At 42.0% G+C, this 15,563-nt stretch overlaps 1 protein-coding gene across 4 annotated transcripts in view; it reads left to right on the top strand.

Moving 5' to 3' along the window:
- The window catches only part of slit1a (slit homolog 1a (Drosophila)), a 96,867-nt gene that overhangs the window by 76,503 nt on the left and 4,801 nt on the right, over positions 1–15,563 (top strand). For 2 of the 4 annotated variants that reach the window (XM_008429661.3, XM_008429660.3), the window contains 19 exons: positions 1,446–1,590; positions 1,677–1,751; positions 1,826–1,969; positions 2,057–2,200; positions 2,286–2,452; positions 4,297–4,429; positions 5,738–5,806; positions 5,896–5,967; positions 6,089–6,160; positions 10,631–10,702; positions 12,030–12,193; positions 12,281–12,405; positions 12,505–12,602; positions 12,712–12,851; positions 13,476–13,569; positions 13,655–13,792; positions 13,882–14,110; positions 14,190–14,320; positions 14,404–14,558. In XM_008429661.3, the coding sequence (XP_008427883.1) occupies positions 1,446–1,590; positions 1,677–1,751; positions 1,826–1,969; positions 2,057–2,200; positions 2,286–2,452; positions 4,297–4,429; positions 5,738–5,806; positions 5,896–5,967; positions 6,089–6,160; positions 10,631–10,702; positions 12,030–12,193; positions 12,281–12,405; positions 12,505–12,602; positions 12,712–12,851; positions 13,476–13,569; positions 13,655–13,792; positions 13,882–14,110; positions 14,190–14,320; positions 14,404–14,558 (2,367 nt within the window). Of the gene's footprint in view, positions 1–1,445; positions 1,591–1,676; positions 1,752–1,825; positions 1,970–2,056; positions 2,201–2,285; positions 2,453–4,296; positions 4,430–5,737; positions 5,807–5,895; positions 5,968–6,088; positions 6,161–10,630; positions 10,703–12,029; positions 12,194–12,280; positions 12,406–12,504; positions 12,603–12,711; positions 12,852–13,475; positions 13,570–13,654; positions 13,793–13,881; positions 14,111–14,189; positions 14,321–14,403; positions 14,598–15,563 lie in introns of all 4 variants that reach the window. The other 2 variants (XM_008429659.3, XM_008429658.3) reach the window with 1 other exon arrangement.

Here is a 15,563-nt window from a genome sequence, read left to right as displayed (position 1 = left end):
TTGTAATCCTGCATCTTTTATTTGGGTAGATTTTTTTTGTTGATACTGAACCATATCATTTTGTTCTGGTTATTTATGGTTTTCCAGTCGACGAATGTGGTTTGTGCTCCCCACGGTGTCCCACTGACGTCATCTTTAAACTCTTGCATATTTCTGCACCGCTGCAAAACAAAATGGCACAGCAAGCAACATACCGACAGAAAACTCTGGGCTGTACCCTCTAAATGGAGCATTTGCGCTGAGACACAATGCAGAGTTGCAGAGACACAGACACATTGTTCTAAGTAACTCCCAATGCTGATCCATTATTAAGAAGCCATGATGTAACCGGCAGCACACTTTTTTGGCACGTAACGTCTATTCATAGACAGAGGAGGTTCAGCAAAGCATTGCACACTCCCTGTGAGGCTCCAGTCTTGCTCCTTTTCTATAAAGTTTCTCTAACGCACACGCTTTGCATTTCTCTTTCATTTATGCCATGTTACATGCATTTATTTTTCCTTTTTCAGTGTATCGACCTTTTGCATTTTCAGCTTCACCCCCTTCGTACCTTTCCCTCAACATCTATCCTTTTGAGCACTCAGCGTCACTGAATCTGAGCACCCTGATCTACTTTCTTTTTACCCCACTGCTTCCACTCTGTTGCTTCTTTGGAATAACTCTCCATCTCCAATTTATCTGTCCTCATTCTACAGAAGTAGACACACAGCAGGATGTCTAGGTCACAGCAGGACCATGTACTAACCTGAAAGTGAGCATGTTTCCATGCATTTAATGGAGAAAGAATTTTATATAAGGGTTGTTTTGCTGTTTACTCACCAGTCAATTTATTAGGTACACCTTGCTAAATCAGGGTTGATCCACTTTTAAATAGCCATTCCAAGACAGATAGATAGTGGTTATAACAATACTCACGTAGGATCTGGTGTTTAAAAGATGATCAGGTTGTGCTAAGAAAGTAGTACAACCCAAAAATATCTTCCACGCCTCTGCACCGCCACTAACCTGAACACTTGATACAACTTAGGATCTACCCATGCTCTCATGACAAATTCAGACCCCATCATTGAAATCTCACTGTGAGCAATCGAAATTTAGCAGCAATATTTCTCCAGGATGTTATTGTCCTTTTTTGTTAACCCTGTTTGGAACTACAACCTCAGTTTTCTGTTCACAGCCAACATACAGGTCACCCAGTGTGGTCCTCTGCTGCTGGTCTTGTCATCTATTCCTATCAAGGCTTGGTGTGTTGTGTGTGCAGAAATTGTATTCTGCAAGAGAGTCTTTTGTTGCTTACCCAGTAGACCAGCAGATCAAGATCCTTAAATGGATTGCTTTGCTGTCGTGGGATTGGATAATTTTACAGTTGCTTGAAGAAGCCATTAAACAAGCATAGTGAGTTGTCCATTGAGTGTAACAGTGTGTTCACATTTTATTTCCTTCAGGTACTGAAGACACCCATTTGAATAATGTCTGCAACACTGATCCTGTGTGTCCACCCAAGTGTCGCTGTGAGTCCAATGTAGTGGACTGCTCCAACCTGAAACTCACCAAGATCCCCGAGCACATCCCTGCGTCCACAGCTGAACTGTAAGGAATTGCTTTCACCGCTATCTTTGGTGTGCTAAAGGTGTGTTTAATGTTGATGTTGACACAATACATCTCATCCTCTTCAGCCGCCTTAACAATAATGAACTAACAACTCTTGAGGCTACCGGTGTGTTTAAGAACCTTTCCCAACTCAAGAAAATGTGAGTAAAACTGCTTATCATCGTCTTCTAAATAGAACCTGTAATTGCAACATAGACATTTTTTTTAACCACAGTAACCTGAGTAACAATAAGATCACAGAGATTGAGGATGGAGCGTTTGAAGGTGCATCATCCGTCTTTGAGCTTCACCTCACAGCCAATCAAATCGACTCAGTTCGAAGCGGGATGTTTCGAGGCCTCGAGGGACTTCGTATGCTGTGAGTAACGTACAACTAGGTGAAATCGAACAATTAAAATCCATGAAAACAGCTCATAGTTCTTTTTGCTCTTTGTTATATTCATAGGATGTTGAGGAACAACAAAATCAGTTGTGTTCACAACGACAGTTTCACAGGGCTTCACAACGTTCGTTTGCTGTCTCTGTACGACAACCATCTGACCACCATTACTCCGGGGGCCTTTGACACGCTGCAGACTCTCTCTACTCTGTAAGACTCCTTGTTATACATAGTTTTGTTCTGGCATTTCTGGTCTTTTTGCTCTGAGCACCGTTTTTCTCTATCATTCCTCCAGAAACCTCTTGGCCAACTCCTTCAACTGCGACTGTCGGTTGGCGTGGCTTGGCGATTGGCTGAGGAGCAGAAAGATTGTGACAGGTAACCCTCGCTGCCAGCGCCCGGCCTTCTTAAAGGAGATCCCCCTCCAGGATGTAGCTCTGCCAGATTTTCGCTGTGAGGAAGGTGGGTGCCATGTTTTAAGTTAACTTCTTTTTCTGTAAGTAAGCTATGCAAATTACAACAGCATCTTCTCTATTTTGAGTCATTTCTCTTCTTGAAGGGAGAGATGTTTTGCCAATATCATAGATATCCTTCACTTTGTGTTTAGCTAACTTCTGGGGTTTGACTTAAAGATTTTAACATCTCTCTCCTTCCCACAATAATTTTGAGCTAGACCTGCCGAAAGTATCTGGAATCACCCTGAATAATGGCCACTATTGTGTGACTCTTTTGTTTGCTGAATAGATTGCTGTTCAGCAGTTCCTAAGCTGCCGGTCGATCCAGCGCTGAGTGCAGTTATAGTATTGAGCTGTTTGTCTTATTGACGAGTCAGCCTATTTGCACCTGAATGACTGCTAGGCTTGTCTTTGGGCCTCAGGCAGCTTCCATTCTTTGCTCCTGTTGATCGATATCACGTTAGGGAGTCCTCCCATCCCCTGCTCAGCCTCGCTTTTCTATTTTTTACTTTTCTCCATGGCTTCACCAGCTTTTACTGTGATATCTTGTTTTTCGGCTAGAGTGCCATTGCTTTTAATAGTTCCCCTGGTGAAAATGTGCAAAAAGAGTTAAAACAAATTCATCCATTATGGCAGGAGTGTAATCACACACTGAAACTTGTTGTAAAATTTTATCTCTATTTTGAGTACAGTGATTCATTACATAGGTTAAAGTCTTGTTAAGAATAATTGTTTTTAACAAAATCCCTGGCAGCACAATTATTTATACTTCTGCACAAACACCTCTTTCTGAATGGAAAGTACTAATAAAACCTGTGCTATAAAATTTTACAAGGCTGGAGCATTAAGATCTTTAGCCGTTTCTCCTTAATAATCTCTTTTGGTCGTACATAGTCCTGGGTCCTCACTTACGCTTTTCCTCTTCAGCTCATCCATAGGTTTTCCAAACCATCTAAGTCTGAAAACCGAGTTGAAAGAAGGTTGATTTTGTGTCTAGGGGACTATGTTTATGTTAATTTTGCCATAAGTTTAGGTTTCTGGCAGAGCTGGTATTAGTGTTGTTACGCACGTAAACACAATAATATCCGGGGCTTTGGGAAGTGAAACAGACCCACAGCACGGTAGATAATCCACCATACTTAACCACAGCCTTGAAGTGCTTTTCCACTTTTTCATCATTTTCATCCTGTGTTTTATATCCATGGTGTGTTTATTGGTAATAAAGAATAATCTGGCTTCTTTCCCAATCAACTGGCTGGTGTGTAATAGAAACCCGATGACCCCATGACCCCCTTCTTTGGTCCATTTCCATAATAGAGGACTTCAGATAATTTTTTTATTTTTTTTTTTTGCCTGCCATATTATCCTTCCTACCATGAATGGAGGAAAGACAAATGTTGGTCCTTTCCAGCTTAGTAGAAGATACAGGCCTCGCTGTCAGGGATACAGAAAATTGTAAACTTATAAAAGGAAATTTGTTGAAATTCAATCGCACTATGTTTTAGTTTAAGAGCTTTGGTGACATTTATCTTAAGCGATTTAGTAAATTCATTATTAATTGTGAAGCCAATTATTTTATTCAAAAACACCTACTTCTAAAATTGTATTACTTGTCCCCACTAAATAAATGTACTCACAATGTGTCAAAGTTTTTTACACATCTTTCACAAAGATATGAAATGCGATCGCGTATGTTTGCAAATATTAGTCCAGCAGAAAAATAGTTGAGTGGGCACACACAATCTACATCTACATCTTAATTATGATTGATATTTTCTCTTTAATTAAAGTGCTGTTGCACATTTTTTAGCATGACTTCCCTCCTGAATACTGATTTTATATTTTTAACAGGCCAAGAGGAGTCGAGCTGTGTTCCTCGACCCCAGTGTCCCAGCGAGTGTGCTTGTCTAGAGACTGTGGTGCGCTGCAGCAACAAACATCTCCGCACACTACCCAAAGGCATCCCCAGGAATGTGACTGAACTGTAAGTGTCTCTGCATTGATTTACTTTGACGCCAGGTCTCCTGCTTCCATTGTTTTCATCTAAACCAGGGAGAGATCATGTGAAAAAACAGTAACAGGGACGTTTTCACACTTGAAGAACAAGTGAAAGGTAACAAAACATCTCATCACTTGGAGGAGAGGAAAATAGTCAATAAACCCTGCAGTTATTCTACCAGACATTCTTCTTCTTCGTCTGTGTTCCTTGTTGCCCTCTGGGCACTGATGTCACTCTCACACTCAGAGCTAAGGATGTCTGAGAGAGAGAGATAGAGTGTGTGTGCGTGTGCGCGCGCGTGCGTGTGTGTGTGTGCGCATATTTGTGATAGGGCCAGAAGCCTGTCTACGGGTGCAAAGGGGAGCAACAGGACATTTTAATGAGCAGTTTTCAATGGAAAGGGGAGGGAATGGAACGAGTCTGGAACTTTCCAATACTGCCTCATTTGGTTCTTGTGATGCACACACACGCTGAGCAAGCCTTAAGGCCTGTCATTGTCCCAGCAGGTGTGACCAGGTGTACCCCTCTGTTCGGGGCTTTCATCTTGTCATCTGGAGAGTTTGCTACTCCATCATTATCCCAAGTGTCCTCAGCACCATCATTACCCATCATTACCTCTGAACCTAAAGGCCTGCTAACTAACCTCCCCCCCTCTACTCCAGCCGCTGCCCTTCCCACCTTCTGTGCATTCAACAACAATAGCAGGAGCCTGGAGTTCTGCTCAGTGGGGGCTGCCCTCAAATGAGCCATTTATCAACATGACAGTCTGGATGTAGGACTTTGTGTTAGCAGTCAGAGGGCTGATTGCCTTCCTGCAGGCATAATGTTGACTTTGGTGGCCTCAACTGTTATCACATGCACCAGTCTTTGTATCACAGTCACAAGTAGAAGTGATGGGATCAGTGACTGTTTCACCATTACCTCATTATCCCCAGTTCATATTTAAAGAAATACACTTTGATTTTAGCGGGTATGAATATTCTAAAATAAAACATTGTCCTGCATGAAAAGCCTGGTGGCTTTTTACAGGAAATATGACCATTTGCAACTGTTCACTAATGCTACATTCTTGTTCTGGGTCAGGGATTGCTGGACTCAATGCAATCCGCTACATTTACTCAAATGGCTTTTTTTTTTTTTTTTTTTAACCAAATGGCATAATGTATTGAATATAAATTAGATCTGTTTGTTGTGTAAAGTGACTTTAGAACATTTTTGCGAATCTAGACTGTACTCGTAAATAAACTATTTTGGATTCCACTGAACTGAAAACTCTTGTGTCTCCTTGTTTAGGTACCTTGATGGCAACCAGTTCAGTGTTGTTCCTAAGGAGCTGTCTTCCTTCAAATACCTACAGCTGGTGTAAGCTTTACTCTTCATGCCTATGCTATAAAAGCTGCATGCCCCATCATAGTAAATATGTTGTTTTTTTTTCTGAATTTTCCTTTAAGTGACCTGAGCAACAACATAATCTACTCTCTGAGCAACACATCCTTTGCTAACATGAGTCAACTGACCACTCTGTAAGTCCTGATCAGCCTTAGTTCCCAGAAGAAAGAGCTGTTGTTAAATTTTGGATATAAAAGTTAAAAAGAGGAAAAAACAGTTATTCTTACATGTGTGATTTTTGTTTTTCATCTGCAGAATCCTGAGCTACAACTCTCTGCGCTGTATACCCAAAATGGCTTTCAGTGGACTGCACTCACTGCGACTGCTGTGAGTTTATTTATAGATGAGGTTAAATACTTTATGTTGTCTATATTCTTTTAATATATTACCTACCAATCTGTCTGTACACTGCCTTGCAAAAATAGTCTGATCACTTGGAAGTTTTTCACAATTTGTTACTTTAGAACTCCAAGCTTTATCCCGAAACCTCGTGGGATTTTATGTGACAGTGGTTGATTTTCCAGCCTGTGACATGTTTTCTTCTAAAACTGTGTGCTGTGTTTACCTCCATCCATTTTAACATTAACTCTCACCAACTTCTCTGATTGCGCTGAAGAACAGTATCCCCAAAGCATGATGCTGCCAACGCCATGTTTTAGGATGGGGACAGTATGTTCATGGTTTTGTGGAGTTAATTTTGCACAGGCTTTCATTTAGGTAGATCAGAAAATTAATTAATTAATTAATCATTTTACTTGGAAAAATTCTAATAAAATATATTGAAATTCATGGTTACAAAGAGACAAAATATGTAAAAGGTCAGCTTGTGCTGCATTTAGTTTTACTTTTTTTACAATATAATTTTAATTGCCTTTCTATTTCTTTATTGAATACAAAAAACTGTAATCTTTCTTACATGTTTTCAGTACTTAGTTCCAATCAAAAGCATCATCGTTACCAACTGAGTTTGTAGAAAAGATAGCAGACTCTTAAACCAGACTGTAAACACTTTTAGGTCAAACAAGTCATTAAGGAGGACATTTCTGAAGCGCCTGCTGACTTCAGCAATAGTTGTGCAGATGCAGAGAATCTTTGATTGACTCCCGAGGACTGAATCTGTCTAAACAGTTCTGACAGCTTTTGAATTCACTCATACCCACACACACTCTCACACACTCCGACCTATTTTCTCTGTCTAAATGGCAGCGATGGGGGTAGCAGCCAGGATCTTGTTCTGATTTCTACTCCCAGTCATGCCTCCGTCTCAGCCATGTTTCCCAGTCTTCTTATTTGCATCTTAGCAGCCCAAGCTCATCAATACCTCACAATAAGGGCGGAGCATGGGCCGCCACTGTGCAAAATCACCCTGACACTGATTACAAGAGAATTTGTTTGGCCTGATAACTGTAATGCATCCAACTCTGTCTGAGGACTTTTATGAAGTCACAAGGTCTTTGTGCACTCCCAGTGACCATGGGCTGCTAAATAACTGCAGAGCAGAAAGTAAATGAGTTGGACAGAACAATGACGAAATTAAACCAGTGTTTGGAAGTGCATCTAAAGATACAGCAGCTGCATAAAGCAGCAACCTTCTGACTCCAATCTGCTGTTCATTTCTTTGAGGAGAAATTGAGACCAGGTCCTGCAGCCTTCTTTATGAAATCGTGTATGGTTTTGTGTGTATATGTTTATGTCTGCTTAAATAGTCCTCATGCTTGTAATCTGTAGATGGCGAGCCTGTTAGTGTGTGTGTGTGTGTGGGAGTTGACTTCTTAGCCTTCCATGTGTGCTCATAGCAGGCACACTTTTTTATTACTGACAACAAAGCTTCAACAAAGCCTCCTTTTTACGGATTCGAATAAAGCTCTGTATCATAATGAGACACAAAGCATAAAGCCCTTTTGCTGAACGAATGAGAGTGAAGCTCGACCATTATTAGCCGATGCCGCCTCACTACCCCGAGCATGCTCCTTTTGATCTCTAATGAAGCTGCGTCCGTTATTTCTGCACTGACTCACTCACGCCACCTTCGCCTCTGAAATGGTCCCGGAGCGAGCGCGCTAGACGCCATGTGAGGCCCTCCCACCCGCGCACACCACGCAGGCTCAGGAGTACACACACGGTCAGACGTGTTCACACACTCCGTCTAGTCTACCTCGGTGTCTCAATCAGTCAGACAGTTGTCCAACTGAAGCAGAAAACTTTGATGTTTCAATCACGGGTCTCCTATTAAATGTCAGTCGGTGCTCATGTTTTCACAAAGCAAAGGCTTTGCGGTGCAGCTAATGTAAAACCACAATGAGGTCTGCTTAATAGTTTCAATTTTAAGACCCCACAAAGGGTTCAAAGTTCAACATTGGAAGCTTCTTCGAAACCGTAGGGAGACGCCGACTTCAACTACGAGCAGGACACACTCGCATGTTCTCACACATGCCGAGGTGCCAAAGCCTTAATAAAGCTGCACCTTTGACTTTACACAGCAGTAAAAAGGAGAAGAATCATTAACGGCTCTGTTCTTCAAACAGAGCCGTGGTCGGAGCCTGGCATACATGTGGCGTGATTGGGGTTGGACTGATTAAAAGCATGTATGTGTGTGTGTGTGTCGGTTGCGGTTTGAGCTACAGATTAATAAGCTGCTAATTGGCCTGCTGGGTATTAGGTGTGAGGTGTGTGAGATGAAACAGCGCCAGGGCGTGGCCATTAACGGCTTGAGTGGCACAGTGATATGAAAGAGTACGATAAGAGAAATAGCAGAGTAGAAAGTGAAGTCTGGCATGAATTGGCCCGGGGAAGGTAAAGACCATAAAGCTCAGGGAATACACATTGTAACACGGCAGTAAGTGGCAGCAGGTGAACAAGAATAGAGGAACATTTTTAAATCATTGAAATCTGTTTTGTTGTTCTGAAAGTGGTCCCAGCAAAGTAGACAAAGTTGAGTTTAAGCATCAGGCTGGATGACAACTTTAGACAGAATCTCTGACTTTCATAATGTCTAAAACCAAAATGAATAACATGTTCTATTGCTTTTATTTAAAACAGTAAACTGAACAATATTTGCAGTGATTTAGAACAATATAATATTAGTAGAGGTGTAGTAATCCCGGTCCTTTGGTAGATACACTTTTCTAATACCAGGTCTGCCCGCTGTTTGCCTTCAGAAGTGCCTTAATTTATTGTGGCAAAGATTCAACAAAGTCAGCTGCAGCACTTCAGACAGCCTGTGCTTAAACTATGGTCACATGGTAACAAGGGGCCCCCTTTGCCACCATCACAAGGCAGCAAGATCCATGCTTTTATGTTGTTCACACTAAGTTCTTACCATAGAATCTAAATTTCACAGCTGAAGTCTAATTTAACTGCAGCCCCAGTTTTCTGTCCTGAAAATATCTGGCAGCCCCATCTGGGTGAATACACATCCTTCTCCATTCTGATGCTTAAATTGCATTGATTTGATGCTTTATGATTGATTTTCTAAACTTGCACACACCTGTAAATGGTCAACTGGGACAACTGACCTTCAGTGTGCACCAATGGTATCATCTCTGGCACCGCTAGAAAAGGATTTTAAACCTTAGGAATTACATAGGTAATTTTTGAAAGTATATATTTTTGAAATCCTTGTATTGGTATTAGAACCATATGTAATACGGGGTACGGACTAACATTGTGATTTGAAACAGAGAAGCAAAAAAGGAATTTTGCAGCAGCTTAGGCTGCTTCCTGGAACTTCCCTGACTCCTTTTTTCCCTCCAGGTTTCTCATGGTTGCCATACTGCTCGCCTCATGGCCTCGGTATCCTCTGACTACAACAAACCACCCACTCGCTTTGCACTAATAAGCATTCTCTACGGCACGCAGGCTAATAAACATGTTGACTCCTACATGTTACACTGTATATTTTCCCTCTAGCACCCTGTATATTTACACTGGCAAACTTTCCTCCAGCTCTTCCACAGCTCAGCTCTACTTGAGACATCAAACAATGCAGGAAGTTGAAATTCGGAAACCGTTCACACAACAAATCTCTTCATCCCAGATGTGTCATGTATTGTTAGTGCGGGCTGATTGGTGGTAACATAAGCTTGTGGTCATCTGAGGATTTGAGGTGGTAATGACCTGTTAGATTATGGCTGTCATCAATCAGCAGACCATTAAGCCCTGGAGGCTTGACGCCCGCAGTGGTGCTCCTGAAATGACAAAAAAATCAGACTAAATGCAAAATAGTCTGAACGAACAAAAACAAATGCAGATGTATTTGCACATTAGTACAAAATCCCCATTGACAGGATGAATATGATTAGCTTGACTGTTTTAACTTTGCTTCATGTGTTGGAATGGTTACATCCCCCCACCCCACCCTCACCCCTCTCTCCGCATGTGCCCTGCCAACCAAACACACAAAGAAACTTGACACTAGGCTGGTCCAGACTCTCAGAGCCTCATATTTTTGCCAGCTGCACAAAGCTTTGCCAGAAATAAGAACCACCAGCACACAACAGTGGAATCTCCCCGAAAGTTTTTCCTGATATTTTTCAGTTTGATTTGTCCAAAAACAAAGAAGAAAAAGGAAAAGCATAGCAGTGGGCCAGACAATAGTTTTCCAGGTTATTTGTTTTTTTCCTATTTGTGTGCTTTTCACAGTTTTCAAGCAGCATTTTACAAGTAGCTAATTGTAAAAGAATAAATTGTCTTAAAAAGGGGATTTGTGTTTTTTTAAAATATGGGAAAATGTATGTTTTCATTTCAGAAATGCATTTTGTTCCTTGATGTTCTTTGACAGCTGTCTTTTTTTTTCAGGTCTCTTCATGGAAATGAAATCTCAGAGCTTCCAGATGGCATATTCAACGATGTGACCTCCCTCTCCCATTTGTAAGTATTGACAGTCATTTTCTTGCTCCTCAGCACCTTACATTACCTACCATACAATGTGTCGTATTACATCAACAAAATTGAATGAATTTTGATGGGATATTTTCAACTAGATCAGCACAAGGTACCATATAAATGTGATGAGCAAAAACACAGTAGACCGTATGTAAATCTTTTCTTTTTCACATTTGAAATCTGAAAAGTTATGCAATCATTCACCGGCATCCCCCTCCCTGTTAGTCAGTAATTTGTAGAACCACCTTTTACTACATTCACTTGGATTTCTGCAGCTGCTCCAGAATTACCATTGGCCTCTTGGCTTCTTATCTGATTAACACTGTCCTTGGCCATCTTGTTAGGTTAGTTGGATAGCCTTGGTTTGTTCCCAGTTATGCCAAGCTCTCTATTTTTGGATGTAAAGGGCCAAAATGTGAAAAGGTTTTAAGGGTATCACTGATTTTGCAAGACACTGTAAATCTGAGTTTGTTAATCGTATAAAATGCTATCACATAGCTTCATACTTTGGCTTAAAGTTTGGCTTTCTGTGTGCAAGCCAATCAGTCTGTAATCATTTGTGTGGCCAAAGCAACACAAGCCAGAGAAAATGTCGCTTCTCTCTCCGACATCTTTAAAGCATTCAGTCTGTGTCGTTTAAGTGCCTGTTCGTGTCTATCTGGCTCTTTCTGTTCACAGTGTAGCTGTGTTAGAATGTCTTCAAAAAAAAAGAACATCTTCGACCTTTGACATCTTCTCTAAATATCCTCATCTTCCCTTGATTGTTAGGGATCAATAAAACAATCAAGACCAGAGCTGGAGAGAAAAGGCAGAACAGAGGCAGCCAAACAAAGACATTTTGTGGGAAGTAGTACACAAATCGAGGCTGCGTGAAATTTGGACAGAGGAGTGGATAGAGAGGAAGCCATTGATCTGCAGTCACAGTCAAGTGGCTTTCATGTTAGCAGATGTCAGGTGTCAGCTATTGGCCCAGCCTGAAAGATGAGCCCGTGTTCCTCAGTAATGGAACGGCATCGATTTAGGAGTGTTTGTGCTTCCAGCAGGAGGGCAAAGCGCCATTGATTCACAACCACCGGGACGGAGGTGGTTATAAGGCCTTTCTGCTCACACCTTTGTTTATAATAGAGCACTCCTGCTGAAGATGATGCATTACACAATGTGGCATTAAGATATTTTATCCTCCGAGAAGATAGAAGATTTTTTTGTGTAGTTTAGCACCTTGTTTTTCGTGGAGATATAGAGACACCTGCTGGTGATATAACGTACTACAGCAACACAACCGGACTTGAACTGTGGTTTTCTGGAACGTCAGGGCAATTGGCGCCAACCCTCTGCACTGTGACTGCCACCTGCGCTGGCTCTCTGACTGGGTGAAGACCGGATACAAAGAACCCGGGATCGCTCGGTGTGCCGGCCCACAGGGGATGGAGAGTAAACTGCTCCTCACCACGCCGGCTAAGAAATTTGAATGCACAGGTGAGTTTTTTGTTCTAAACAATAATATTACATTAAGCACCCCCTAAAATGTAAATTAAATGTTCCAACATCTTTGGGTTTCTGCAGGTGATGTAGACAACTCTGTGCTGGCCAAGTGTAATCCATGCCTGTCCAATCCCTGCCTGAATCACGGCATCTGTCACAATGACCCAACGGAGATATACAGGTGCAACTGTCCTCCTGGATTCAAGGTACGAGCAGCATTATGTGCCTGCACACTAATAGATATCTATTTCATCAAACTGAATTTACTGCAGGAGATCTGTGTTAATATGAATTCTCTGCTATAGGGCAGGAACTGTGAAACAGCTCTGAACGGCTGTGTGAGTAGCCCATGTGCCAACGGAGGAACCTGCCAAGTGACTGACGAGGATGAGGGAGAGTACCGGTGAGGAGGGCGAGCTTTAAATCCAGAACTGCAATCACAACAACAACAACAACAACAAAAAAGGGTCTCATACAAAGCTTTGCATGATGCATGCTTACTGTATTCACAGCTGCTCCTGTCTGCCGGGCTTTGAGGGCCCGACTTGCCAAATCAATGTTGACGACTGTGAAGACAACGACTGTGAGAACGGAGCAACATGCATTGACGGAATCAACAACTACACTTGTTTTTGTCCCCCCTACTACACGGGTGAGTGCATCTGCATTTTATTTTAAGCAGCAGCGTTCTACAAAAAAGAAAATACTGGATCAACCATTTAGACAACAATCAGACCTTCTTTCATAACAAAACATATTTGTCAACTGACCAAAACAGTAAATAAATAACAAATAAGTTAATTTCAAGTTATTTTATTGCTGACAAGTCTTTCTTCTGAAAGCAACACACCTTCACAGTTTGATGCTGCCACCTTCAGGCTTTACTGAAAGGTTGACATTAATGCAGCTGGACTCTGGTCATCAAAAACATTCTGCCAGGAATTGTGGCCTGACCGGCAAAATCTGCAATGCTTTTGATTTGGGAAGACAACTTTGGACCTAAATTATCATTCTTTAGACTTGACATAAGTATATCCATAATTTTTACAACTAGCACCATTGGTAAAAGTAGGAACGATTCAAAGCTAATTGGATGGTGGCACATTGAGTGTTACATAGATCAACTTAGACAAAAACTGAGAAAATATGTAAGGGTGCAAATATCTTTTCCAGCAAGTATTCATCCTGTATTCTAAGTGAAGCTATTTCTCACGTAGTGATAGTCATTGTCTGACTAGAAGACTTTCACTTAAAAAAGAAACTTGTACCTGTGCAGGGGAGATGTGTGAAGAAATGGAAGATGTGTGTGCTCCAGGACGAAGCCCCTGTCAACATCAGTCTACCTGCCTCATCAGCACCTCTGGGCCCAAGTGAGTGCTTCACTCAAATCTGTTGATGGTAAACCTGTAAGTGAGGGGCTCCATTTTCACACTGATTTATTTCTGTCTTTTTCAGGTGTGTGTGTTCTCCTGGTTATGTTGGCGATGACTGCAGCGTAAACTACGATGACTGCAGGGAGCATCGCTGTCAGAACGGAGCTCAGTGTGTGGATGAGTTGAATGGATATTCGTGCATCTGCCCGAACGGATATAGGTCAGAAGTACTTCGGGTTACTTGTGGTTTTTTCTACCTTGTCATTTACATAATTGTAATAAGAACTCTCCCTTTCTTTGACTTCCTAGCGGTCAGTTGTGTGAAGTTCCCCCATCTCCTCTGTCTTTGTGTGAGCTGGCAGACTGCCAGAACAACGCCCCCTGTGTGGAGCGAGGTGGCCGCGCTCTCTGCCAGTGTCCTCCAGAGTTTGGGGGTCCACGCTGTGAAAAACTGGTCAGCGTCAACTTTGTTGACAGAGATTCTTATTTACTACTCTCTGACCTGAAGAATTGGCCACAAGCTAACATCACCCTACAGGTAATCACAATCAGTTCAGCTCAGCTTTTCTGACACACAGAGACGTCAATCCTCCAATCCAAAACCGCTCTGCGTACAGGTTTCTACGGCCGAGGACAACGGTATCCTGCTGTACAATGGTGACAATGATCATATTGCAGTGGAGCTCTTCCAAGGCCACGTAAAAGTGAGCTATGATCCCGGCAGCCAGCCAGGACACGCCATATACAGGTACGGTGCCACATTCAACGTGGCTCTGTATTCATTTTCCTCTCATCTTAAGAGACTAAATTCTGTGTTTTCCTCTCTGTCAGTACCGAGACCATCAATGATGGTCAGTTCCACACAGTGGAGCTGGTGACCTTCGACCAGATGGTGAACCTGTCCATTGATGGGGGTCTCCCTACCACAATGGACAGCTTTGGGGCAGTGCGGCCCCTCAACGGAGAGGCACCACTATACGTGGGGGGTAGGGGCCCTCTCCAGAACACACCTCCCTCCTCTGCAGGCACTCTTAACTACTACACTACTGTTCAGTCACCTCCCTTCCCCCTTCGCTTTGTCGCCACCTCAACCAGTCCCTCTGCAACCCACCCAGACCTTGTCCTCCATCCTCACCATCCCACATGTCATCATGTCCGTCTTGACTGTGTCTGCTAGGGAACGCGTTCAAGTCTTTATAGTGCCTCGTGACATAACAACCAAAATCCTCAATGGGAAGATGGATTGGAAAGGTGAATATTCACCTTCCATAGGGTGGCTATGCAAAGCATACAGTCAGAGATACAGTAAAATGGTTTAGATAAAATGTGTTTGACAGGTCTAGTCAAAGTCTAGTTTTAAGTCCAAATGAGAATGAATGGCAATACCAAAAAAAAATTCCATTTCCAGACACTCCACCGTCTTAGACTGAGCTGAAGATAACTTTAGTGGAGAAGTACAAAAACATATATCTTGGTCAATCACATAAAAATCCAGTGATGTAATCTGAACTTTGCGATCTTTGCAATGAGAAAACATATGAACAAGGTCAAGTGATATGAATACTTTTGCAAGGCAATGCATTGAAAATGAACCTCACACAATATCACTGCAGGTGCATTGTAAACTAGCAGACACAGTCCTTCATATCTGAATGGAGTTTGACTTTCCGTTTGTTTAACTGTATTTATTTTATGTTTAATATGGAGCCACTCTTGACATTCTGAGACTCAGATCTCCAAATGTATCTGAAACTTGTTTTTGTTTAATTTTATCCTCCTGAGTTTGTGAAAGTTTGTTCAGGAGTGGCTAAAAATGTTAGGTTGCATCTCTTCTTGATTTTCTGCATTGTCTGTCACTCATACAGTCTTTTTCCCATTTCTTCTTGCTTCTGTTCTATGTTTCAAAGATGTTGTGTTCTGTGATGCAAATACAAACCTAGAAATTAATATTTTTAACCACTGGGACACACATGTTTGAAAATGCCTCTGTT

Source organism: Poecilia reticulata, chromosome 15, assembly GCF_904066995.2.
Source record: "Poecilia reticulata chromosome 15, P_reticulata-male-v2, whole genome shotgun sequence".
Classification (NCBI taxonomy): Eukaryota; Metazoa; Chordata; class Actinopteri; order Cyprinodontiformes; family Poeciliidae; genus Poecilia; species Poecilia reticulata.
Note: the sequence above shows the minus strand (reverse complement) of the source record. Positions and strands in the feature narration are given on the sequence as shown.